This window comes from Sciurus carolinensis, chromosome 14 (genome assembly GCF_902686445.1).
Source record: "Sciurus carolinensis chromosome 14, mSciCar1.2, whole genome shotgun sequence".
Lineage (NCBI taxonomy): Eukaryota > Metazoa > Chordata > Mammalia > Rodentia > Sciuridae > Sciurus > Sciurus carolinensis.
The window spans coordinates 33,978,251-34,005,106 of NC_062226.1; the positions used below are offsets into that span (position 1 = coordinate 33,978,251).

The 26,856-nt window shown below is 42.1% G+C and overlaps 1 protein-coding gene across 9 annotated transcripts; it reads left to right on the top strand.

Moving 5' to 3' along the window:
- Positions 1-4,420: 4,420 nt before the first annotated feature.
- Positions 4,421-22,917, top strand: Trmo (tRNA methyltransferase O). 9 transcript variants are annotated; one of them, XR_007104997.1, is made up of 7 exons: positions 4,593-4,683; positions 5,787-5,858; positions 7,515-7,689; positions 10,070-10,227; positions 13,712-14,377; positions 17,479-17,952; positions 21,367-22,917. XR_007104997.1 is itself a non-coding variant. In XM_047525069.1 (6 exons), the coding sequence occupies exons 1-6, from the start codon at positions 4,608-4,610 to the stop codon at positions 17,736-17,738; spliced, it is 1,407 nt and encodes a 468-aa protein (XP_047381025.1). In that variant the 5' UTR covers positions 4,593-4,607; the 3' UTR covers positions 17,739-19,047. The 9 variants fall into 9 exon arrangements, 8 of the variants coding, with proteins under 8 accessions (XP_047381027.1, XP_047381031.1, XP_047381032.1 ...); XM_047525069.1 differs by lacking the exon at positions 21,367-22,917 and having other exon boundaries at positions 17,479-19,047; XM_047525073.1 differs by lacking the exon at positions 21,367-22,917 and having other exon boundaries at positions 14,925-17,622.
- Positions 22,918-26,856: the final 3,939 nt, after the last annotated feature.

Genomic DNA, 26,856 nt, shown 5'->3' on the forward strand with positions numbered 1-26,856 from the left:
ATTAGGCTTTAGTTGGTTCTTTTAGCTAATTTGAACAATTCTTGTTCTGGGAGTTCTTAAAAGATATTTTGGAATGATGAGTGTAGTTTACTTTTGTATTTGAATCTGGATTTTTATATTTTTACTTTTTAAATATTGTATTTGTGAAAATGTACATTAAACCATTACTACATACTTAACTGTGTGGACAGCGTCATGGTAGTGCTGTGGGGGTTGGAAGTCCTATATGGCACACAGTCCTTGCTTTACCAGAGCTTTGATCTAGTCTCATGGGGGAATAAAACAGAAAACAAGTAATTCCAGGAGGGCTGAGATGTAGCTCAGTGGTTGACTGCTTGTCTAGCATGTGTGAAACCCTGGTTCAAACCCCGGTGTTTTACTCAACTTTTTCACTGCTGTGACTAAATGATCTGATCAGCACAAATTATAGAGGAAGAAAGGTTTTTTTTGAATGCTCATGTTTTCAGAGGTCTTAGTTCATGGAAGGCTCCATTCCTCGGGCTTGAGGTGAGGCAGACCATCATGGCAGAAGAGTGTGGCAGAGGAAAGCAGCTCACATCATCAGAAAGCAGAGAAAGACTCCATGCTTCAGATACAAAATATATACGCCATAGCGATGCCCCAATTCCCACCTCCTCCAGCCACACCCTATCACTTCAGTATATCCCACCAGGGAATATTAATTCACGGATTGGGTTAAGACTCTTCCAATCTAATCATTTCTCCTCTGAACCTTCCTGCATTGTCTCACATGTGAGTTTTTGGAGGACACCTCACATCCAAACCATAACACCCAGTATTGCAAAAAAAGAAAGATGGAAAGAAAGGAAGAAAGGAGGAAAATACTAAGTACCAGTGCCATTTGAATGGTAGATACAATAGAAGGAAGGAATGCTCACCTGTGGTGGATTAGAACTTTGCAAGATAGGAGGATTTGCACAGGTGAGAACAGCAGCTTGAGAAGCATGAGTTCAAGACAGGTTTGAGGCAGCTGCATATAAACTATAGCTAATGTAGGGCCCTCGTGGAAGAGTTGGCTTGTGTGCTAAACATCTTTTGTTAGCTAATCTATTATTGGAGTGTAGAGAAATCTGCAAACCTAAGAAGTATATCACTTGTTAGGTAACAGGGAAGTTATCACTTGTTAGGTATCACTTCTTAGGTAACAGGTATCACTGTTGAATATTGGAGTGGCAGGTTTTGTATTTTAGGAACATTCATCTGATGATAATGGTCAAGATGAACTGAAAGTGACAAAAATCCAGAGGCAGAAATAGGAGCTATTCTTGGTAGGAAGATATCTAAAACGTTTTCCTAGTATTTTGTTTCTTTTCAGTTTTCCTTCTGCTATAAAGGGGACTAATAGTAAAGAATATTTTTGCAAATACAGGTTCATTCAGCAAGAGTGTAACTGCACAATTCTCCATATAGGTCTTGTGCTCGGTACTAGGCTATACTGAAAGACAGGACAGGTCTCAGTCCCTCAGGCATTCGTGGTACAGAATGTTGGTTCTTTCAACCCTCATAGCACGTGAGACTCACTGCAGAAGACTTTAAAAATACCAATGCCCAAATTCCTTCCTTGGGAATGGAACCCAGGGGCACTTAACCATTGAGCCACATTCCCAGCCCTTTTTATTTTATTTTTAAAATTTTGAGACAGGGTCTAGCTAAGTGGGTTAGGGCCTCACTAAATTGTTGAGGCTGGCTTTGAACTTGCGATCCTCCTGCCTCAACCTCCCGAGCTGCTGGGAGGTTATGATTCCCCAACTTGGATGACATCTGTACATAGGTATATTTATTTTCAAATTGTGCTTTAGTTTTCGAGAAATAATTTTAGAATTACAGAAAAGCTGTAAAGATCATACAGAAGTTTCTGTATACTTTTCACCAAGTTTATCCTAAAATGGACCACAGACCATGGTCTATGAAATATGCTAGAACTATTACTACTCCCATGGTCCATTTGTCAAAACTAAGAAGTTAAGAGAATTACATTAACTAAACTACAGACATTATTTGGTTTCCACTAATTTTTATACTGATGTCCTTTCTCTGCTTCAAGATTTAACCCAGGATATACAGCTGCACTTAGAATGTCTTTATTTTAAAAGTTCTCCAGATAATTCTAGACTGCGGTTAGTGAACCACTGGTATGGTGGGAAGTTACAATGCTGTTTTGCTACTATTTGCTATTGTTATTTGTGGGTACATTAAATTTTTTCCAGGATATACTCATTACACAAGGATTACTTGAATCTTTTAATACACAAGTAACACAAAACACAACCACAGAATGCATAGTTCCTTAATATCTGGATGGCACTTGCATATTTATTTTCATATGCACTTATTTTATTGACACAAAAGTCTATGAAATATGCTAGAACTATTACTACTCCCATTTTACAGATGGGGGAATAACATGAGAGAGGCTGAGTACTGACCCAAAGTCACATGTGACTTCCTCAGTGCCTTTTTGTGACGATGCTCCAGCTTTGGAATGCTTCTGTCTCAATTTTACCTGAGAGAGTGGACCAAGTTTAGAGACAAACTATTCAATGGTTGTAAGAGGATGAACCTTAAGGGTTTTGCAGGTGTACTCTGTATAAGGGGCACAGAGGCGAAAAAGCTGGGGGAGTGGATTGAAAGATAGATGTAGTGCAGTAACAGATCAGACTCCTCTCTACCTCTTGGACCCTTCAGGGGCCTGCTCTCTTCCACCACTCCTTACTCACAGACAGCACCTCTGCTTTCTACCGTTCTCATTTCAACAGCAGTGTGCACTTAATTTTCTAAAAATTTTCTTCTTAGTTTAGAACTTTGAGGTCATAGAACTAAAATTCTGTAAGAATTCATCTGGTCCCACATGGTACTGCCCCTCTTTCCACGATAGGTACAGTGGCTATTCTTAGAAATCTATGAACCCTAAGATATTACATCCAAAATAAAGTGCGAGAGAGTCCAAAACTTTAATTGATTCTCAAAGTGGTCCTTACCCAATGAGAAGTTAAGAATCTCTCTACTGAGAAGTGTATTTTAAAGTACTATAGACTAATGACAGAATGTATCAGAGCCATTTAGGTTTGTTAGAACCCGTAGGCAGACTCTTAGGTCCTACCTCCAGAGACCTGAGTTATGCAAGTTAGAAATAACCAGATCAAACTCGAGACAGGATTCACGTATTTACAGTTCCTGTTTTCGGAGAATTTCGCTTTTTAAAAGGTAACCCATTTAACTGGTGTCTCCAAGTCTAATTTGAGTTTCAGTATTTGTCACAGTTGGTAATTACATATTTTGTGTGTACAGTTACCAAACGTCTACCATGCCTTCCAAAAAGAAATAACTCCTTTTATTCGGCATTCCACGAATGGAGACTACCACGCTTGGCAACAGCGCCGTCTAGTGGCAAGTGCAGCTATTTCTGCCCAGGTTTACAGTGTGCATATGGCACTTAATGGTTCACAAACTTGCTTCTCCAGCTGGACAGAGCCGCTTCTCTTAAAAGCAAGACAAGGGTAGCCTTTTCCAAAATCACGTAGAAGATACCTTCCAGAGGACACGATATTAATAGGCCGGTCTTAACTTTTTTTTGAGTTCACAATCTTCAAGTCTGTCTCCTACTGCTGGTTATTTTCTACTAGTGACCTACTCGTCCGTGACAATGAACCGACTTAGAAACAGCTTTTCATGGTAGTTAAAAGCTTTTTAAACTGTAGACTAGTATGCTTTAGAATATTTTATATTGTTGGTAGTATAAGGTGTTTTTTTTTTCTTTTCTGAACTAACAGGATATAAACCTTAGAAACAGATTTACTATACAGAGAAAATGGATACAGGCAAGAGAGAACATCACAAAGTGGGCTCTCCGCGCAGGGTCGACTGGTCATTGCAGGGGATGAAAAAATGATTCTCGTTGGCCTTCAACTTTTCAGAAGTGCTCAGAAACGATTACGTAATCCTCCCAATGTGTATATTGACTCATAACTTCATTCTCACTTCAGTTTCCATGAGGTTTAGAATAAAAGAAAGTCCTATTCATTAACCCCTACCCCAGTGTGGGGTTCCCTTGTAACATCCATTACCCCTGATTTCAAGATTTACTTGAGGTTCTTTCCTGGCAAATGGTCGTTCTTATTATGGGAAAATTGGAACATATTGAGGAGTATAATCATCTCTGTATTCTCATCACCCAACAATTCTAAATATTCAACATCCAGTTCTTTTGCTGGGTTAACTGCATATACGCATCATTTTTCTTTAAACATCGGGGTAATTCGTTGGGCACGTGGGTCGCTCGTTAACAAGGAATCGAGTCCTCTCTGCGTGTGAATTCTCCTCCACGTGTACCCCCTTGGTAAGGCGTGGGAACTCGGAACCGCAGGCGACAGCGAGAGCGGGCAGGCCCGGCGACTGAGCACCACCCAGCCGAAGCTTGGGTCTGGGATCTGGAGCCGAGTCGGAAGGGGTCCTCAGCGTTGGAACCAGCTGCGCGCGCACGTCTCGGAGCCGCACCACCGGCGGCACGGCCACTGCGCAGGCGCCCCAGCTAGAGCGCGGAAGCGGAAGGCTTGACGCGTCGCTGGGCGCCTGAGCGACCCGTAGCCATGCGCGGCCTGGAGGAGCCGGGGCCTCGGCCCACAGCGACCCCGTGCGGGTGCGTAAAGCCATCCCTGGAGACAGGTAACTTCTAGGAAACTCGCGGTGCCGCACTCAGGAGAGGCCCGGGCGCCGGCGGGCCACTTTTGTGCCGAGAGATGTGAAATGCGAGATGAACTGACGTGCGTCATCGTCCTACTTGTGGCGAAGGCACGGGTCACGTGCTTGGTTGACCACGTGATGTGTCAGAGGCGAGAGGGTGACGTCTTCGCGCATGTTCGGTTCGTGTTTCGGGACCTGTGCTGTCCTAGTCGGCCTGGTGGCCAGGACAGGCACGTGCAGCGCAAGGGCCGGTCTCGGTGCGGATGTGTCTCTGCAGTGGGGGCGTTGGGCTGTGTGCCGCCTGAGCCATGTGGGTTAGGAATTAAATGCCTTAAGGGAGAGCTTCCTGTGCTCTAGGAAATGAGGGAGAAGGGAAAGTTGGGGGAGAGGAAGTAGTAATTTTAGACTGGCCTGAAAGACAAGCATAAATTTATGTCTCTTTATTTACCTCTCTTTATGGGGAGTGAAATATTAGTTTTAGAAACCAGAGGATGCAAGTGGAAAGAAAGAAAAATAGCCTGCCATGACGCAGAGAAAACCACTAATAATAGCTGGGGTCTACCTCCCGTAGTTATTTTCATTGCATACACGCTGGGAAAGTGAGAGGAAATGCAACTGCAATGTTAATAACTTTTGGAAAAAATATGCGGGTCAGGGGTACTCGGGCCTGTAGCCCCAGCTACTGAGGAGGCTGAGGTGGGAGGATGACTTGAGCCCAGGAATTGGCCTGCCTGAGTAACATTGTGAGATCCTTTTGCAAAATATATGTGCACAAAACACACACAATCACGAAAATACAATTGTATTGAAATTAATACAAAATATTTCACAAAAAAATCTTTCCATTGCAATTCACTTTGATTGTTTTAGAGATGTGCTGCACTAACAGTATCAACCAGTTCTCAATTGTTGGGGCATTTAGGTTATTGCCAGTTGTTATTGTAAGTGAAAATTCTTGAAAATCTTGAAGTCTGTATATGTTCTACCTGTTGAACTTAAGTAAAATTTCCTAGAAGTTGCTATTACCTGGTTAAAGATTGTGCTTATTTAATTTTTTTTTTTTTTTTTTTTTTGCTGGCTCTCAGGAATTGTAAGCCAAAATAAGAAAACCAGAAATTCATTGCTTCATTTCTCATCTCTTCATAGTTTGGATCCCTGTGAGTCACTGTCTGTGAATTCTGCCTGTCTCTTTGTGCTGGTTTTGATTCTCTTTATCACGTATTTACCAATTCCTCAAAACTCTTGATTTATAAATTCCACAAATGTTTACTGAATGCCTTCTAGGTGCACAACACTGATTCTTCTTCCAAGATGGTGTCTTTTAGATCATCCCCACTTGAACTAAGGGGCATCGATGGCTTGAAATGATTTAAGAACAAAAGCAGTGGTTCTAAAGGTCCTCTGCTAAACAAACCAAACTGAGAAACCTGTTTTTTGTCCACCCTCTTTGAGACTGGATTTGGGCTGTGACTTAACATTTTCAATAAATCATATCCTGTCTATGGTTAAAAATATATATATATATATTTTTTTTTGCACATTACCAGATTATAAGTCTAATATTTTGGACAGGAACAAGCAAGAACCAAGGCTCAGGGACTCAGAGCTTGGGGTATGGAAACTGTAAATTTAAAGTGTTAAATGGACCAAAGGTGCAAGGAGAGTGATTTCAGATCGGGAAGAACCGTGAGTAGCAGGCTAAGAAATATGGAGTTTACCCTGGACTTGGTGGTGCATGTCTGTAATGCTAGCCACTATGGAGCCTGAGGCAGGAGGATTACAAGTTTGAGACCAGCCTTGGCCACTTGGTGAGACACTGTTTCAAAATAAAAAGGTCAGGTATATAGCTCAGCAGTAGTGTGCCTCTGGATTGAATACTCAGAAACACGCATACAATATGGATAATTGAGAGCAATTCTAAGAGGATAACTTACAGTTTGATAACAATTTTAACAGGTCCCCCCCACACACAGGGATTAAATCTAGGAACACTTAACCACTGAGCTATATCCCTATCCCTTTTTATTTTAAAATTTGAGACAGGGTCTCACCAAGTTGCTTGTGGTCCTCCTGCCTCAGCCTCCTGAGTCAACGGGATCACAGGCCTACACCTCTGTACCTGGCATAAAATCATGTTTGAAAAGGAAGTGAAGACCAGATAAAAGTTCCTTTTTAATCTCAGGGATAGGAAGCATATGGCATAGGGTAAAAGCAGTCTAAAAAGGTGGAAGTTGTTGATAGTACATTGGTTCTTGGGTGGATGGTAGGTACACAGGATTTCATTATAATACTGTGCTTCATAATTTACATGTATGTTGTATATAATCATATGTATAAAATACTATGGTTTTTATAAGTGAGAAGTAATAGAAAGTACTGTGAGATACAGTCTTAGAGCTGTAGTTTTACTGCTTGTGCGGATAGGATAGATTTCATGGAAACTGGAAATACAGTGAAGATCTAGGTTGTCTTTATATCATCTCAAGAAACTTCATAAGGCTTTCATGGTCTGGGGAAGTATCTATAAATTCAGAATGGACTGAGTGTTGTGGTGTATGCGTATAGTCCCCGCTGCTTGGGAGGCTGAGGTAGGAGGATTGATGGAGCCCAGGAGTTCCAGGCTAGCCTGGGCAACATAGTGAGACTCTGTCTGAGATACAAACAAAAACAGAACAAAACCCAGTAATTTTTAAGTTGCATAACACCTGGTGGGCTTTTCAAATTATGAAATTGATGCATTAGAGAAGACCTGTTTACTTACACCTTTCTTTTAACTTTTGACTAATGATTTCTTGCCTAATTTTCTTCTGTAGGGAATCTATTAACTGAGCCAATTGGCTATTTGGAATCCTGTTTCTTGGCCAAGAATGGTACACCAAGGCAACCATCCATTTGTAGCCATTCTCGGGCCCGTTTAAGGATTAGAAAGAGCATCTTTAATAATCCTGAACATTCCTTGATGGGCCTGGAACAGTTTTCCCATGTTTGGTAAGTTTTTTTTATGGTTTATGGAACTTTGGGCCAGACATGCCCTGAGTGAAGTACTCCAGTCATGGCAACTTTGGAGTCTGCCATTCAGACCACCTTTATTTATTGTATGGAATATTGATTCCACATTTGTGCTCATGATTGTTGGCATGGTTTGGATACTTTCAGAAAAGCTTGGGGTTTCCACTAAGGGCGTTTATTTCATTTGTCTTTGATTCTAATTGTGATGAGTTCCTTCTGTTAAGCTGAAAGGTTTGACCTTGATTTTGCCCCCCGGGTCATTATGCTGACCTCTAGACCAAGAGGCGGGACAATACAGCCTGTGGACCAAATATTGCCCACTTCTGTTTTGTACATTAGCTTCATGAGACCACGGTCATACTCATTTGTTTATGTATTGTTTGTGGCTGTTTACTGTGGCATGCCTTCTTGTTTGCATATGGTGTGTGGCTACTATTGTGCGACACTGTAGTAGTGGCAGAGTTGTGTAGTTGCAATAGTGACTGGTTAGCCTCAAATCCTAAAATATTTACTATCTGACATTTTACAGAAAAAAATTATGAACCCTGCTGTAAACTCATGAAGAATTAAGTGTACTCATCTTAAAAGACAAGAAACCTGCTGGGCACAGTGGCGCGTGCCTGTAATCCCAGTGACTTAGGAGTCTGAGGCAGGAGGATCTTGAGTTCAAAGGCAGCCTCAGCAACTTAGTAAAGCCCTAAGCAACTCAGGGAGACCCTGTCTCTAAATAAAGTATAAAAAAGGGCTGAGGATGTGGCTCAGTGGTTAAGGGCCCCTGGATTCACTCCTCAATACCAATACACAAACAAAAACAAAACAATAACACCAAAAAAATGAGAAACCTTAGAAATCTAGATACCATTTGTCGTCATTTGGAATTCTCTCTGTCCATTTTTCTTCCCCCAGCATCAGCAATCTAAATTGGTCTCATTTTACTGGTGGAGATATAAAATTATTTATTCTGAAACAGGTTGTTTTTCATGTTTATTTAAGGACATGGATAGATTAGAGGAATGCGGTGTCCTGACATAGTCTGTATGATCTTGGTTATCTAAGTTGAAAACATAGTTGGTATAAAAAATTCAGGAATCTGTAGAGATTTTTATTTACTGCTTCTGTTTTTCTCCTTTCTCACGCCTGCCCCTCAACACTCTTCAGAGACTATCATTGTTAACAGTTTGATGTAGTTCCTACCAGACCTTTTCTTTCTTCCCTTTTTAATACACATAGATGTATAAATATTCACAGAGTAGGTATTTGATTTAAAAAATGCGATATGTTTTCTTCACTTAACAGTATATGTCATGGAGAACTGTCTGCAGTACATGCAGATTTACCTATTTTGCTTCAATAGCTGTACCATGGTACAGATGTACCATGATTTGACCATTTGGCTGTTATGATGATGCTGTGACAAACTCCTTTGGACACATTTTCTTGGGTATTCGTGTATTTTTATCAGTAGGATATCTGAAGTAGATGTATTGGATCAGAGTGTGTGCATATTTATGATTTTGGAGAGCTACTTTCGAAATTGCCCTCTAAAAGTAACCAACTTATACTTTAACAGTCTATGCAAACGACCTTTTTTTTTACACCTTCCCCAACACAATATGTTATCAGCGTTTTACATTTTTGCCTGATGGGAAAAAATTTTGTTTTTCAGTTTAATTCTTAATTATTAGTGAGGCTCATCATCTTTTCATATGGTTTTTAGCTATTTAGAATTCTTTTCTGAATTACCCGATCAAGTTCTTTGCTAAGTGTCCTCTATTGGTTTGTCTTTTCCTTAATGGTTTTTTATGTAGGAGTAATTTACATACCACAGATAGGAATCTATCGGATGTAGCAAACATTTTCTGTCAGGATGACATTTTATAATGTATGAATCTAATAATTTAATGAATTCAATTCTGTTACTCGTTTTCTTCATGGCTTCTGGTTTTGTTTCTTTTATAGGAAGACCTGGTCATTGCTCAACTTTTCTGAGCTTCAGTTTCCTCATCCTTAAAATGAGGGATAAGTTGTACTTTTTAGGATTGTTAAGATTATGACATGAAAGGGCTATAAAAATGGCTAGCATACTGCCTGGCAAATAGCAGGCACTTAGTAATTATTGTTTATCCAGACAGGTGACGAATGTCTGTTAAGGTCCTACCGTATGCCAGTCATTGTGTGAGGTACAGAGGATGTAGAGACTGATGACTTTATGCCATCAAGGAAGAGAAGTGGCATTATTTTCTCCTGACTGATAAATGCCATTACAGACATTCTTTTTGTTAATTTGGGGGGGGTTACATTTCCCCCCTCAACTCAGTATGCTCATATTGTACTCAGTGGTTTGGTTTATTTTCAATAGGATTTTGTTTGTTTTCCACAAAAATGGTCATTTGAGCTGTAAGGCCAAAGTACAGCCCCCTAGGCTGAATGGCGCAAAGACTGGCGTATTTTCCACACGGAGCCCTCATCGTCCCAATGCCATAGGACTGACCCTGGCCAAGCTGGAAAGTGTGGAAGGTAACCCCTTTCATGTCTGCTTTTTTCTTTTTCTTGTTACCTCACAAAGTTTTGTAAAGCCTGGTGTGGTGGTGCAGGCCTGCTGTCCCAGCGCTCGGGAGGCCGAGGCAGGATACATATGACACCTAGTCTTGTAAAATCACCATAGTGTTGCTGTTGCTGCTATTCACATGAACCCTACTGATGGTAAACTCCTGAGAACCCCGAGATGTTGAGGAACAGACATGATTGGAAGAACGTTAGCTTTAACTAAACTCTCATGGGATACTCAGAATTTGTTCCTATCCCTCATCTATCTGTCCAAAAACATTAAATTAGCTGGGCAGGGTGGTGCACACCTATAATCCCAGCATCTCTAAAGACTGAGGCAGGAAGAAGGCAAGTTTGAGACCAGCTCAAAATAAAAATAAAGGGGCTGGGATTGTGGCTCAGTGGTCGAGTGCTTGCCTCACATGTGTGAGGTCCTGGGTTTGATCCTCAGCACCACATAAAAAACATAAAATAAATCAAAATAAAAATAAAAACGGCTGAGTATGTAACTCTGTGGTAGAGAGGTTAAATCCCCAGCACTACAGGAAGAAAAATAAATTATTTTTTAAAAACTTATGTACTTCATAATCATTAAATTAGTAACCATATTTTCTCAGACTTGGAATGCACTAAATATAAAATGATTAAAAATAAATCTGGGGTTGTAGCTCAGTGGTAGAGCATTTGTCTAGCATGTGTGAAGCACTGTTGATTCTCAGCAACATATATAGATAAATAAAATAAAGATCCATCAACAACTAAAAAATTATTGAACAAAAAAATTTGGAGCCTGGTCACAGTAGCACACATCTGCAATCCCAGTGGCTCAGCTGACTGGGGCAGAAGGATTGGCTAGCTTCAGCAATTGAGGACCCAAGCAACCTAGCAAGACCCTGTCTCAAAATCAAAAATAAAAATAAAAAAGGACTGGGGATATAGATCAGTGGTTAAGCACCCCTGGTTTAAATCCCTAGTACCAAAAAATAAAAAGTAAAAATTAACTGGATACAATCAAATGTAACACATAGTAACTGGTCGACCTGGTGAGCACATGGGATGGTGGTATCACTTCTTTCTTGAGGACTTGAGAAAATGAACATCATGGCCGCAGCCCAGCCCTTGTGTGGCAGGGCTGAATCACATTGAAGTATTGAATACATGGCGGACTGTCGAGGTGAGGGGTGCCTGTGTAGAACACAGAATCGGCTTTAACTATGTGTCCCCATAGAACATCTCTAACACTTTTTCGAGATCTTCACTTTTTTTTTTTTTGGTGCTGGGGATTGAACCAAGGGCCTGGGGCATGTGAGGCAAGCACACTACCACCTGAGTTATATCCCCAGTCCCTGATCTTCACATTCTTAAATCACTCTGACTCAGTAAATATGATTTAGGCAGAAGACAAAACAGCCAATAGGTCAGGAAATCACTTTGGGCTTTGGAGTTTATGAAATGGGCAAAGGAGAAGAACCTGCTCTGTCTGTGACTCCACAGGACTTTTTTCTAACGATCTTGTGAGACAAAAGCTATGAGAGTCCTTTTTGGCTATTGAACACTAAATAAATAAGAGTGGTTATTTTACTCATTTTTTCCTAGAACTTGAACTCCTTTGGTGGATTATACTCAACCAGGCAGAGGTGGGTAGGTTTTCAAGGAAACTTGAAATCTGATCCACCTTGAGTCTTACTAGTTTGTGTTGGTTTACCAAAGTGGATAATAGTAATGGGACATTTTTATGATTGTTCAAGTGGCCCACATGTATTTTCTAGCACTGAAAGTGTGCCAGGCATTGTTCTAGATGCTAGAGATACAGTGATCACCAAAAAGATAATCCCTGCCCTAAAGAACTTAGCACTCTTATTAGGGAAGATCAAATCAGAAAGGCATAAGGCCAAACCCAAGAATCAATTACAAGTAATGCAGGGATGGGAAAGGAAGTGATTCCTTTCCTGTCCACCGTGATGGCTTACACCCCCATAACAGAAGACAGGTTCACAAGAGGAAGTGTAATAGATGTATTAAAGTATACAGGGAAGATCACAGCAGGGGAGTCATACACAAAACAAGTCTATGAACTCTTACCTCTGCCTGCCTTTCTCCTGCAGGCATTGTTAGCCATAATTCTTCCTTTATAATGTCCAAAGTCATCTTTTAAAAGTTTCAGGCTCATTCACAAGTAAGCATGTTTTAGAAACCAGAGTCCTTGGATAGTCATGTTTTTCTTAAATGGAGACAGAATCAAATATGATCCCATGCAGTGTTTCAGTTCTCCTTCAGGCAGTTTACCAAGGGTCAGGTTAGTAGATGGTACCATTAGCAGGAAGTGAACAACAGCTGTCCTAGGACACCAGGAGACCGACTCACTAATTTTGTAATAGTGACTTATGTGCATACTACTTGCTTGAGTCTCGATGAGTATATTTCTATTGCTGTGTAACAAATCACCAAAAATGTGCCAGTTTAAGCAGCACATATTTATGATGCATAAACATCGCTATCTTTTTGTGGGTCAGGAGGTTACCTTAACTGGGTCCTCTGCTTTCGGTCTTCTAGGGGTACAGTTCAGTTCTCAGCTGGGATTAGTTCTTATCTGGAGACTTGAAGAATCTATATCTAGACTCACTGAGGTTGTTGGAAAAATTCATTTCCTTATAATTGTATGATTGAGGTCCTGAGGTTTTTGCTGGTTATTGGTCACCTTTATCTTCTAGAGACTGCCCACATTTGTTAGAGGCAGCTTGCAGTTTTTTGCCACATGGACTTTCCAAACATGCCTGCTTATTTCGTCAAGTTGCAGAGTCCTTCAAGTGAGTCCACCAACAATCAGGAGTCTTGTAGGAAAACAGAGTCACTGGAGGGAACCAGCTCTTTGGCACATTCTGTAGGATAGAATCAAGTCACAGGCAAGAGGAGGGGTTACACAAGGGCTTAAGCACCTGGATGTGGGGATCCTGGAGGCCACTTAGAGTGTGTCAGTCACCATGGAAACCCTCCTTGACCCATCAGTGATATATGGAACAACGTCATGTGCCTGGAACAGCTATAAGCACCAGTGCTACAAAATGGGTCAACGCCAGCCCATGCTCAAGGGGCCTGCTCACTGTCTAGAGACAGAGACTCCAAACAGGCCATTGCCACCCTGTGAAAAGGGCTCTACTAGAGGGTTTGCTTATGTCTGGGAGTTCCTAAAAGGTTCCGTGAGACATGTTCTATGAGAGTCGGGACGAGCAGGAAGGATTTTGGCAGGTTAAAAAAAAAGGATGGATTTCCAGGTAGAAAGGAATATATGTAGACAGAGGGTGTTGAGAACCTGATATGGAGAGAAGTGCAGTGAGCCCAGTGAGGCCCAAGCAGACCTTATAGGAGAGGGGATTTGGGGTTTAATCGTATCCTCCTCTTGTTTGTACTCTTCTTCACTATGGATATTTTTAAGAGGATTTTTTTCATCTCACAGGGGGAGCTGTTTACCTATCCGGAATTGATATGATACATGGCACACCTGTACTGGACATAAAGCCCTACATAGCTGATTATGACTCGCCACAGAATTTGATGGAGACTTTAGCAGACTTTGATTTACAGAATAACCAACCTAAACCAAAAACCGTGTCCCAGTGTGAAGGCAGTAATGACAGCTGTGATCAGCAACAGCTCTCAGGATGCAGTGAACCCCAGCCCCACTGTGGCACTGAGGAGGAACCTAAATATCTTGAAGATAGAACTTCAGAAGAAAACTACCTGAAACGTGACAACACAGCAGAAGGCCCGCAAACCTTGCCTAAGCACAGAGAGAGAGCAACGGATTTTGATTTGGAACCAACAAATGATCAGAGTCCTAGTGTGACAGAAGAACAGTTTGTCCTGCGTGGCCTAGAAAATAGCTGTCCAGAGGAAGGTACAAATGAGGGGCCAAAGAGTGAGTATGGAGCAGTGGTCCTGCAAGGGAGCAGCGTAGATATGCAGCCTGCACCTCCTCCCTGCAGGGCCAGGATGGCTGACAGAGCGCCCTGCAGTGTGGTTCCTGCCTGGGTGAGAGAGGCCCCTGCAGCCCCTTTACAAGTGCGGTTTACTCCTCATGCAGAGAAGGAACTGCAGCAGCTCAGTTCGGGAGGTGAACCAGGTACCTTCAGTGTCTTGTTTCTGATTGGGAGATGAGCTTTCATTTGCTATCAGACTTAGCCAGGTCTGGTATTTCCAGGGGCAACTCTATGGAGTATTTGTAGTATGATTGATTTTTAAGAAACAGGAGTTTATATTTGGGCAGCACTAGTGTATAACACTATTTGTTTGACACCTGTGTGGTCAGCATACTTAGTTCCAGACAGGTACTCAGTTCAGTTTTTGCAGAGAATGCTTGCTGTCTCACAAGGCAGCCATGATGTACAGCCCTTGTCTTCCTGTTACAGTCATTCTTTGCAAACAGCATTCAGAAACTGAACTGTATTCATTTCATACTTAGGTACACCAAGTTTCTCATCTGTTTTACTGACTAGAGATGTTGCACCTTGTTCTCACAGTCAGGTAGCTGATAGATGAGCCCGTAGCACAGAGGACTTCAGGGGCCCATGCTGTGAGGAGAAGAGGACTTGCCTCCACAAAGTCCCAGCAGTAGAGGCATGTACTTTACGGGGCACAGGAGTTCATTTAACACACTGTTCTTGACACAGGTTATTTGGTTTCACCAGCCCACAGCAGATCCCAGGTAGAAATCTAGAATGAAGGAAGGGACTGTTCAGAAGTAGGAACAGTGATGCCAGTAAGAAGCAGCCTGTTGTCGAGAAGACGTCAGACAACAATGGTGGAAAGCTGTTCTTTGTATTTCATCCCAGTAAAGATCCAAAATAGTCACATAAAGAAGGAAATACTTCATTGATTCTCCAGTTATGCACTGAACTTCTGGGCACCAGGCACTGTTCTTGGTTGTTGGGATATATCAAATGATCAAAAACGATGAAGGGATTCCCTGCCTTCCTGGAACTTGAGAAGCACACTAAAAGCCTATTGTACAAAACCTAGAAAAACATCACATGATGCTAGACAGCTATAACGACTGTAGGAAGATGTAAAAAAGAATAGAGCAGGCTCAGGGCGTTGCAGTTTTAAACAGTGGCCAGAGTAGATCTCACTGAAGAGGCGCATATGGGCAGAGGCAGAAGAGGTGAAGAAAGCCAGCCTTCTGGTGGGAGGTCCTGCCAGCCTGTGGGAGGCACGAGGCATGGGCAAGGCCGTGTGGCAGAGTGGACTGAGGACGGGCAGCGTGGAGGAGCTGAGGGCAGAAGGCTGCAGGGAGGGCATGAGGGCACGAGGGCTCTAGAGGACATGAAGTTTTATCTTGGGAGAAGTGGAAAGCAGAGGAACTTGACCTCAGTGTTCCAGACAGCAGGGGTCATCTCTGGAGTCAGGTCACTGCCCAGTTGGGTAATAAGTGATTTCTGGGACGACAGTGGCAAGGTGGAATTCCTTAATCAGACAGTGAAGACTTTCATTCCATATTCAGAAAAGAAAGGCTTATGAAACCAGAGACATTAGATTTCCCCAGCTTTAAAAGGAGGGAGAGAAGAAAGAGGGCAGGAGGGTGTTTGGAGTGGAGCCTGAAAGAAGTCCTCTGAATTGGAACAGTCTCAAAAAACGGGCTGGTGACAAGTGCCACAACCAGCTCTGGAGGTGTCCCAGTTTCTTCCTGTCAGGGCCAGAGCCAGACGACACTGTGGCGCCCCTTCCTCTGGATAAGGCAGCAGGTGCTGGCTAGGCAGCACTCTTCTGCTCCAGTCCAAGATCCTGTTCCAACTGACCTTCCTCCTCTAGCACCTGCACAGTGATGAATGTAGCAGGGTTCAGGGCTGGCACAGAAACATGACATGAGGACGGTCGGCACCTAGGAGAGCGAGACGTTGGGGGCGGGGCTTGGGGCCTGGCGCCTGCGCAGAGGTCTGGGCAGAGGCCGGTGGGCTTGGAGGGGCGAGTGTGAATTGGGTTCGAGGGCAGGAGATGTGGGAAGGCTTCCTTGAGGACACTGTCCCTGAGCTGTTGGGAAGGATGGGATTGGTAGGTCAGGAATGGAGGGCAGGGCACTCACACCAGGTTGGCCACACAAATGCTTCTGAAGCATTGTTGTGGGGACTGTAATGGACTCTTTCTTAGGTGGCCTTCGGTGTTATTTGATGTGCTGTGCAGCTGGGAATGCAGCTCTGTGATAGAGCACTTGCCTAGCATGTGAGCCCTGGGTTCAATCCCCAGCACTGCCAAAAAAAAGAAAAATAACTTAATGATTTTATGAACCATACCATGAAAGAATCTTATAACTATAATTGGTCCTTGTTTTTTCATTAAATGTGTGCTTCATGGACAGGAGGATTGCAAGTTTGAGGCTAGCCTCAGCAACTTAGGGAGACCCTCTCTCAAAATAAAACACTTTTTTAAAAAGAGTGGGATGTAGCTCAGTGATAAAACACCCTTGGGTTAAATCTCCAGTACCAAAAAACAACAACAAAATTGAATCCACTTTTGAGGAGGAATGACATTGTTACAGTATATGCCTTCCTGGAAGGGGCTATCCTTGATTTAAGTTTGAAAATATTTTGTTTTTTAAAATTGATATATATTTGAACAGATACTAACATGGGACGTTTTGCCCTTGAGAGGTAAGTATCTGTGTATCTGAAATATGCCCTCAGGCAGCTTCCTGGAGATGCCTTGAACTTTCTCAGTGTGCCTGTTTCACTTTTGTCCTAGAACTCTCTCCTGTCTCCATTTCTTAGGTCCTCTCTTGCCTATAAGCTAGTACCAGAGGTATGTATGAGTTTAGTTCACTCTCTTGGCTTTTGCAGAATGCTGGAACTGTTATGTATTTTCTTGACTGTGTCTCTGTTCTAAGAGAAAAATGACAAAGAATTAAAGTCTACATTGAGTATAGAAAAAGTGGCATTTTGATTGACATAGAATAAAACTTACCCCTCCTAGTTAGGAGTCTAATGAAATACATCACCATGGTTTTTTTTTTTTTTTTTTTTTTGTTATTGTTCAGTAAAATAAAAATTGGGGGATGCTCAAGTTAAATCTAATATCAGTAAGTACTACTTAAAGGCGAAATTCTCTGTAATGACTGAATAGGTCCAAACCCTGTTCTTCTCAGGAACCTAACCACATTCCATATCAAAGCTTACTGTCATGAAATTCGACCTGCATAATTTTGAGTATTAAGTTGCGTTCTTCTCGTTGCAGGTGTTGATCAAGCATCATTTAGGTATTTTCAATCAGCCAAGGAAGTTAGGCATGCAATTGAGGCTGTGCTGTCAGCCGATCCTCGGTCTGTGTATCGCCGCAAGCTCTGCCAGGACCGCCTTTTCTACTTCACTATAGATGTAGCACACGTCACTTGCTGGTTTGGTGATGGCTTTGCAGAAGTTCTAAAGATCAAGCCGGTGTCTGAGCCCCTGCAGATGACTGACCCTGCCGAGTCTTTGGTGTCTCTGGGATCTTAAGGGGCCTTCATGTCTGAGACAGCCTCGTTGACCTCTGCATGTGACTTCTGGGTTTTCTGTTCAAGCTAATGATGTGTCTTCTGTGCGGAAAGAAGCAACACTGTGTGCTGTGGTTGATTGGGACTATTCAAAATATGTATTTGGAGAAATATCAATAAATTTTTGGAGTAATCGCCAGACGCTTTTTGACCTGCCAATATTGAAGAATCCAAAGGTAATGCTGTGTTGGCAGTTTCCTATAGAAGCTGGTTGTTCTTTGCATTTGATCAAATTAGGCAGAGATCATTCTAGAGTTAGAATTAGAGTTAGAGTTGATCGGTTGCACAGTTCACATGGGTTTTCCTGTCTGGAAGAGCCTGACCTCTCTCTTTTATTCTAAAACTGAGTTACAGCATCTTAAGAAACTAACACATAAAAAGCAAGTTATTATAGAGAGTTTTAGAGATGAAACCTCTGTGTTTCAGAGACTTTGTATCAAACACACACATGTATACATTTAATCCTGATTCCAAAATAAAGACTGAGATTTCTTTGGCTGTTCTTATTATCAGAAAAGAAAATCACTGGCCTGGCATGGTGGTGCATGCCTATAATCCCACCGTCTCTTAAGGCTGAGGCGGGAGGATCACAGGTTTAAAGCCAACTTCAGCAACTTAGCAAGGACCTAAGCAACTTAGTGAGTGGGACCCTGTCTCAAGATAAAGGGCTGAGAGTGTGGTTCTGTGCTTAAGCACCCCTAGGAGTTCAATCCCCAGCAACACCCCCCAACCAAAAAAAAAAAAAAAAAAAAGAAAGAAAGGTCACCACCCAAAGCTCAAGAAATCTTTACTGATGTATTTCTTACTTATTTCGTGACTTCTTATTGAGAACCAACCATGGGGTTTTGCTGATAAAATGAGATGAATGAATAAGATGCAGTTCTTGCCAATCGTGGTTTATGGAGGAAGTAATACAAAAGCAAATTATTGTATTAGTTTGATAAGTACAGTCATCAAGTCTGTACACAGTTCCTGTGCCCTGTAGGAAGGAGTTGTAAGAACATATTGTCTATTGGTGGTTTAACAAGGTGATCCCAGATAACTGAAGATTTACAGTCAGTGTAGCCAGATTAGATACGGTTAGCGTAGCCAGATCAGACACCTCTGAGCCCGGCAGACTTTCCTAATCACAACTGTAAATCTTCAAGCTGATTGGTCATGGCTTTGAAGTGAGTGCTGCTGCCTGAGGATGCTTGGTGCGATCGACTGTGGCTTGTAGCTGTTGTCTTTGATGTTACTAAGGCTGTCCTGGGGAAGTACCTTTTTTTTTTTTTTTTAACAGTTCTCATCTTTATTTTTTTTTTCCTATTACCACTTTTTTTTTTAAAGGTGAGGGACAAAAATAAAAACCAAAAATTCACTACAATTTATCTTTATCTCCAAGTTCAATGATTCCTCTTGGGGGAAGTATCTTAAATTTGATTTTGTTTTAAGCTTTTCATTTTGAAATAATTATAGATTCCCAGGAAGTTGCAAAAATAGTATAGAGGTCCCCTGTGGCCTCCATCTAGCTTCTTCCAGTGGTAACATCTTACCTAGGTATAGTATCAAAGCTTTAGAAGTTGAAATTTTTACAGTCTGCCCTCTAGTTGGATTTTGATGTCTTTTCTCCTAAAAATCATCTTGAAACTCAATCATGACTTGAAGCCCAAGGTGTTGCTGTTTAATAGAATAATAACACTGGGAATGATACCATCCAACCTTCTGATAAGAGAACTGTTTAGTTGTTTGGGGTTTTATTAAATGTTCTGAGGATGTCAGAACTAAAAAGTGTCTTAAATAGACTCCAGCTCAGTTTTCTGCCAGTTCCTGAGTCTCTTCCTCAGCGCTCAGTGTTGACCTTGCGGCCTCTGCTTTAGCACCCTCAGGGACTGACCTTCACCCCTGCCTACCCCGTACAGCTTGTTCTGTTTGGACAGTGCTCGTTATTAAAATTTTCTTCCTTTATATGAGATCAAATCTGCTTTCTGTTAACTCCATCCACAGACGGGGCCACATAGAAGAGGCTGATCGTGCTCCCAAGTTTCCCGTCAGACCGTGCCAAAGCTGCGCACCTGTTTTCTTCTGTTTCTCACATAACATGACCTCAAGCCTCCCCCCACCCCCAGTCCTTTCTGTGCCCCCTATGAGCCTTTGTCCCTGTGAGTGTACACTTCAAGTATTCTCTTGTGAGGAAATGTGGGTCTGTAGTTTGTGAATTTCCATCTAAGAGCGAGAAGTAGGCCAAAGCACAGTCTGAAACAAATCTTATTCCTTTTTGTCTTGGAAACTTTTTTAAAAGAACAAGAAAGGGAAACACTTCTCTACTAGGCATAAACTCCCGTCTAATTTTCAGTCTTTGCTTTTTGGAACCTGTAGGGGGAGCCTCTGATGGCTGTTTACTTTCACTAGTTTGAAGGTAAACAATTTGAAGGCATTCAGGTAACTTTGGTGTGGTGCACCTTCCCGGATTTCAAGAGCAGCCATTGCTCGTGCATTTCAACATATAGGAAGAGATTAGAAGGGTGAGCGGCACTGATGAAACTTTTCTTGAATTGTAACTTTGCTTAAGGGGTGGGATGGATTCTTCCAGCAGGTGGAGCTGTGCACAACCCGGCAGACTCATTCGCTAATCCCCTGAGCGTGCCTGTCTGAGGCCTTCACTCTGCCTGTGTGTTCGTGACTTTTTTCCTTGAAGAAAGGAAAATGAAGTTGAAGACATGAATCAAGCTCTTGTTGGTAGTTGCCTTGTTATGATATGGTCCCTAAAAAGGCAGATGAGGACTCAGTACTAATGAAGTCTGCATTGATTGCTAACCGCTGTCATGTCCTTGGCACTGAGCTGGATGCTTTTCATGCATTGACTGGAGGTTAAGTTACGAACTCCAGGTCACACAGATAGTCAGCATGCAGCTAGGATTTCAGCCCACCCAGTTGGCTTAGTGCTCGCTTCTCCACGTGGCTCCTCCATCTCCCCCAGTACAGGTGCAGATCTGTATTGGAAGCAGGATGGGAAGTTGGAAGAGCACTGGGTTTGGCCTTGGAAACTTCATGTGCTATTTTCTTCTCTACCATGTGCCAGCTGCGTGACCTTGGGCAAGTCATTGCATCAGTCCCCAACTCTGAAACCTTACAAGGTTAATGCTTAGGAAGGTATTATTTAATAGCTTCAATGGTCTGTAAACGTAGGTGATATTTTTGTTATGCCTACATTGATACCCCCTTTTAAATAGAACACATTATATTTCTACTTATAATTAAGCCAGATAATTGCATTGTGAATGTCCTCTTTAATTTTTGAGGTTATTTAAAATTACTAAGTCCTATTAATTACCCTTTTTGGTACTGATGATTGAACCCAAAGGCACTTTACAACTGAGCTACAGCCCCAGCCCTTTTTATTTTTTATTTTGATACAGGGTCTCACTAAGTTGCCCAGGGCCTGACTAGGTTGCTGAGGCTAACCTCAAACTTTCAATCCTCCTGTCTCGGCCTCCTGAGTCATTGGGATTATGGGTGTGTACCACCGTGCCTGGCTATTTCTAACAATTTTTGATTTATAAATCCTTATGCCATGTTAATAAAAGTGTAAAGATTTATGTATGCCCCAGCCGCAAGAACAACTGGCAGCAGGCGACTGTGAGGGGCTCCAAAGAACCAGTTCCAGCACCAGGCCCCACTGAGCGACCGAGAAATGAAGCTCCCAGCCTGAAGAGCACTCCAGAGCAAACAGCGGAAAGATCAAAACCTCTGACAAGGAGCAGAAGAGTCCTTAGGGCCCCTAAAGCAAAGCCAGAGGCAGAAGAAGTGGGCAACAGACACCCAGCAACGTTGCAAAGCAGAAGCCATGTTCCCTGGCCCAAGGTCGAATCTGGAAAAGTCGACTTCTCTCAGGACTCAGGGGGCTGTGCTCAGAGACTGTGCCGCAGGACGCTGCGCAGGCAAAGGCACATCTCCTGAGCCTTTGGTAATGAGTGAGGGTCTAAAATATTTTAATACATAGAATTGAACCTGTGGAAGAGCACACCACCAGCCAGGAAACTGGAAAAAGGAACACAAAGCAGGAGATTCTGCTCCTGCACACGGGGAGTGTTGCTGTGAACCAGACGCCAAAATAAAACTGAAGGACAACAGCGAGAACCGGAGATTACTATTGCCAGCAGAAAATGTGAAACTAGAGGACAAGACGCCCAGGAAAACCTCCCCGCAGATGGAGCTACGAGCCCAGACGATGGAGGTGAGAAACCTGCATCTAGGGGCAAAGTCAGGGGAAAGAATGCTTGAGATCTGGAAGATAGAGCTGGATTTCCCAGCCTCACAGCAGAGGAGGAAGTGAGGGAGAAAAGCCCACAGTCCCCGTGAGGAACCAGGAAGAGAAAGGAACAACCACAAACTCAGACTTGAGGTGTCTGAGGCCCAGAAAGCCAGGCATGCAGCCCAGCCTGGAGAGTGAATCCGAGCAGAGTCACACAAGGTGCCCAGAGACGTGCAGAAAACCTGAAGAAGGATAAGGACGCCATGTGCGCCAAGAAAATAAGACGCAGAGGTCATCGGGACAGTGAAGACATTTAGCAAAGAAATTTAAGAGGGAAAAAATATAATAAAATTAGTTTAGTGATAACATTTTTAGTATGATTTTTGATACCAGTATAAAAGTGAATTCTGTAAATAACAATATGGGTGTGTGTATGGAAGAAAGCTTAGAGTTTTCAGGCTCTGGTTTGTCTTTAGAACCCTGCATGGAGTCCACAAGGGGCCTTGCTAGCCAGAACCTGAGTCATAACAATTTATGTCTGGGGCAGTGGGCAAAGTGGGTTTCCTCCGTGTCGCAGAATAAAGCCTGCTTCCTGAAAAAGAAAAAAAAAGATTTATATATGTTATATCAACTTTGTGAGATTCATACACATCTATCTGTGGTTAGACTGAGACTGGCCTGTATTATGTCCTTTTGTGTTGCTTTTGTTGGGTTTTGGTAACAGGGTTTTGCTGGTCTCATAAAATAAGATGGGTGTATCTTCATTTTTCTTTTCTCTGGAAGACTCTCACATTAGAATTTGAAAAATGTCTTTGATAGATAGCACTTGCTAGAAAAGCCATGTGAACGTTCTCTTTATGAAAAGATTTCTGTTGCATTCAATAAAGGAATTCAATTCAATTTCCAATTATGTTTTCTTGAAGGATTTTTTTTTCTTTCTTTGGCTTTTGTCCTGTATTGTTGCTGAAAAGTCATTTGTGCTCCTATGAATGACACCCTCTCCCAGCCCCCTGCTCTGTCTTGCCTGACTAGATAGCAGACTTTAGGGGATATAGAGATCCTTAAAATGCAATGTGTGCTTTAAAAAAAATTTTTTTTATTATTCCTTTTAGCAAGCCATATAATGTTTTGTTAAAGGTGATATCACAGAGTGCTCCCACTTTAAGATTAATTTGACATTATGCCAAATGCCCAAAGCAGCTTCTTACTTGGGGTTCCCCCTCCCCCCAGGGTTTCATGCTGTGTATCTGTTCTCACATGATAATCCTTAGCTTGGTTTCTCTTCCTCCTCTCCTGATTCTAGCCAGGTATTGCAGGAAAACTGCATTTCTTTTATAAGAAAGTTGAATTGCGATCATGATTTGAGGTATTAAAGCAAGCTCTACCTCTATGACAGAGAAGAGGCAAGTCATACCTTTTAAAGGTAATTTAAATATAATAAGGATCCTTTTGTTGTTAAAAATAAGTCCCTGACCTAGGTAAGTTGTAAATGACTCTCTTGCATCTACTCCATTCTCAGTGTCTGCCTTCGTAGCTCCCAGCAGGTGTGATTCCCAAAGGATCAGGGTCTAGGCCGGTGCATGTATGTAGCTGTGCACAGCAGGCAGAAAAGCCTTTTCAATGCCCCTGGTGCAAAAACTCAGTGACATACTCTCTATATTTTGGTGGAGGGCACCACGTGGCATGTGAATTCATACCAGGTCAACCAGTCACAGTAGAGTCAACGTGTGTGTGCTGCACTGCCAGAAAGACTGGAGTAGAGGTGACACCTTATCTACCTCTTGTGTCTCCTCCATAACAAGGTTGCGACTTCACCTTCCCTAGATTCTTCACCATCATGTGTAATTCTTCCCAACTCCAGATATATAACGTTTTTTATTCCATGTTTTTATTTTAAACATCACAAGTTAAATACTGAAAAAATGTGAAATAATTTTTCACATTGGTCTTTTACAAGGTAATTTAAAATATATTATTTCACCTGGTAGCTCAGTAACATTCTGGATCATATGTCTGGGAGATAAGTTGGGGCCTAAACACCATTTGGAAGAGGGGTCAGCAGACCACTGTGCCACCTGTGGCCCAAAGCATGTTTTTCTATTGCCTGAGAGCTAACATCGGTCTTTACATTTTAAAGAATTGTAAGCAGAAGAATACAAAAACAAAAACTCAGAAAAGTACACAGGACAAAGACTGGCCTGCAAAGCTGGAAATATTTACTAACTGATTCTTCTCAGAAAAACTTCTGACCCCTGACTTAGAACATTATTTCTCTGAAATGGTGTTTTGAATCCCAGAAAGGTTATTTGCAAATTATTAGGTTATTATATACTTTTTTTTTTTTTTGTATTGGGTATTGAACTCAAGGGTGAATTACCACTGAGCTACATCTCCAGTTCCTTAAAAATATATATATTTTTTAAATTTCAAAACAGGGTCTTGCTAAGTTGCTATCCTCTTGCCTCAGCCTCCTGAGCTGCTGGGATTACAGGTGTGAGTCACCACACCTGACTTTAAAATATTCTTGACTGTTTATCTGAACTTAGTATTTCTAGAGTGTGCAGGTAATGACAGAACAACTTTTTGATCAATTAATCTTTAAAATATCTTTAGAAAGGGAAAAAGAAAAGTGAGAGGGGGCAAGCTGCAGATAAGCAGATTATCATCGTAAAGGCTAATTGTGTTTTCTTCTCAAGGACAGTGAAAAAGTATAGCTGTACAAGACTCATTTTAACATAGACAACACATTAAACAAAGGATTACAGCTGGGCACAGGGTGTATGCCTGTATATCCCAGCAACTTGGGAGGAAGAGGCAGGAAGATCACAAGTTTGAAGGCATTCTAGGCAGCTTAGCAAGACCCTGTCTCAAACAATAAAAAGGACTGGGGATGTAGCTCAGTGATAAAGTGTCCCCGGGTTCAATGCCTGGTAACTAAAAAATAAAAATAAGGCTATCTCCTATGAAGATTTTGGATCTCTCTCTCAAATGAACAATCTTGTTTGTATCATAAGTTTCCCAAAGTGACGGCTGCAATTGCAAATTGCCCTGGTTAGAACTGCAGCTTGTGCCAGTCAGAGATGCACGTAGATTAACGTTTCTGTGAGGAACTATGCCAGAGGTAGGCGTTTGGCCTGGAGGAGGAGCAGTTTGGGATTAAAAAGACGCAGGAGGATGCGAGTGACTGTAAGGATAGTGCCTGTGCAGGCTTTGTCCTGGAATTTATCCTGAGGTCAGCTACCACTGACCAGGAGCTCTTGATGCTAGGTAGGCAAAAGGAAACCAGCTTGTTCCCAAGGACACAAAGATAAGGTTGCGGAAGAAGTCCCAGGACTCAAGGCCAAGTTTACCCAGAACATGTCCTCTGAAGAGCTCTTCTGAGCTCCTTGGCCCCCAGGGCTGGCTGGAGGAAGGACCTCACTGGGTCTCTGCCGATCTTCTTCCTATAGTTTCCTCCTAAAGATCAACACTCAAAAAGCACCAAACAAGCAGACAAGCAGCGTTAGAGGCCAGAAAACAAGCGCACCATGAAATACAAAACTCAGCCGGGTACAGTGGCCCCGCCTATAGTCTCAGCTACTTGGGAGGCTGAGGTCGGAGGAATGCCAAATTCAAGGCCAACCTCAGCAATTTAGCAAAAACCTGTCTCAAAAACAATAAAAAAGATTGGGGTTGTAGCTCGGTGGTCTCTAAAGCACACTTACAATATGGCTAAAATAATCAAATAACCATCTATGTTTTCTCCTCAGAAAGTCATGTCCAAACCAAAGAGCAACAACAGAACATAAGGAAATTACATGTCAAAAACTTAAGATCTGAGCCGGGTGCAGTGGCGCACACCTGTAATCCCAGCAGCTTGGGAGTCTGAGGCAGGACGATTTCCAAGGCCCTAAGCAACTCAATCCCTGGTACCAAAAAAACAAAAACAAAACAAAACAAAACAAAACAAAAAAACCCTTGAGATCTGAACAGAAGTGCTGTCAATGTTGAGGAAACAATGCAACCTCATCAATGTTCACAGCATCTCAATTCACAACAGCTAAGCTATGGAACCAGCCTAGGTGCCCTTCAACAGATGAGTGGGTAAAGAAACTGTGGTACATATATGCAGTGGAGTATTACTCAGTCATAAAGAAGAATGAAATTATGGCATTTGCTGGTAAATGAATGGAACTAAAGACTATCATGCTAAGTGAAATAAGCTAATCCCCCAAAACCAAAGATTGAATATTCTCTCTAACATGTGGATGCTAACACACAGTATGCAGGGGTGAGGGGAAGAGAACAGAAGTTCACTGAATTAGACAAAGGGTAACAAAGGGAAGGGAGGGGCGGGAATAGGAAAGACAGTAGAATAAATTGGATGTAACTTTCCTATGTTCACATATGAATAAGAGACCAGTGAAACTCCACATCATGTACAACCACAAAAATGGGATCCTAATTAGAATAAGTTATACTCCACGTATATATGATATGTCAAAATACACTCTACTGCCATGTATATCTAAAAGGAGAAAATAAAAAATTTCAAAAAAAATGTCGAGAAAGCAGATCATGCAAATCACTTAAAATGAGTGTTTGGCAGAGGCTGAGGCAGGAGAATTGTAAGTTTGGGGCTAGCCTGGGCAACTTACTGAGACTCTATCTCAAAATAAAATTTAAAAAGGACCAGAGATGTAACTCAGTGGTGCAGTGCCCTTGGGTTCAATCCCCAGTCCTTCTATTACTGCTACTACTGATACTCTTAACGTGATAAACAGTATTTCTTTTTCCTTTTTTCTGGTACCAGGAATTGAACCCAGGGGTGCTTAACCTGTGACTCATGCCTCTAGCCCTTTTTTAA

Coding starts and splice junctions, on each gene's coding strand:
- Trmo (XM_047525069.1), top strand. CDS start 4,608: ATGCGCGGCCTGGAGGAGCCGGGGCCTCGGCCCACAGCGACCCCGTGC. Junction 7,690..10,069: donor GAACAGTTTTCCCATGTTTG/GTAAGTTTTTTT, acceptor TATTTTCAATAG/GATTTTGTTTGTTTTCCACA. Junction 14,378..17,478: donor CAGTTCGGGAGGTGAACCAG/GTACCTTCAGTG, acceptor TTCTCGTTGCAG/GTGTTGATCAAGCATCATTT.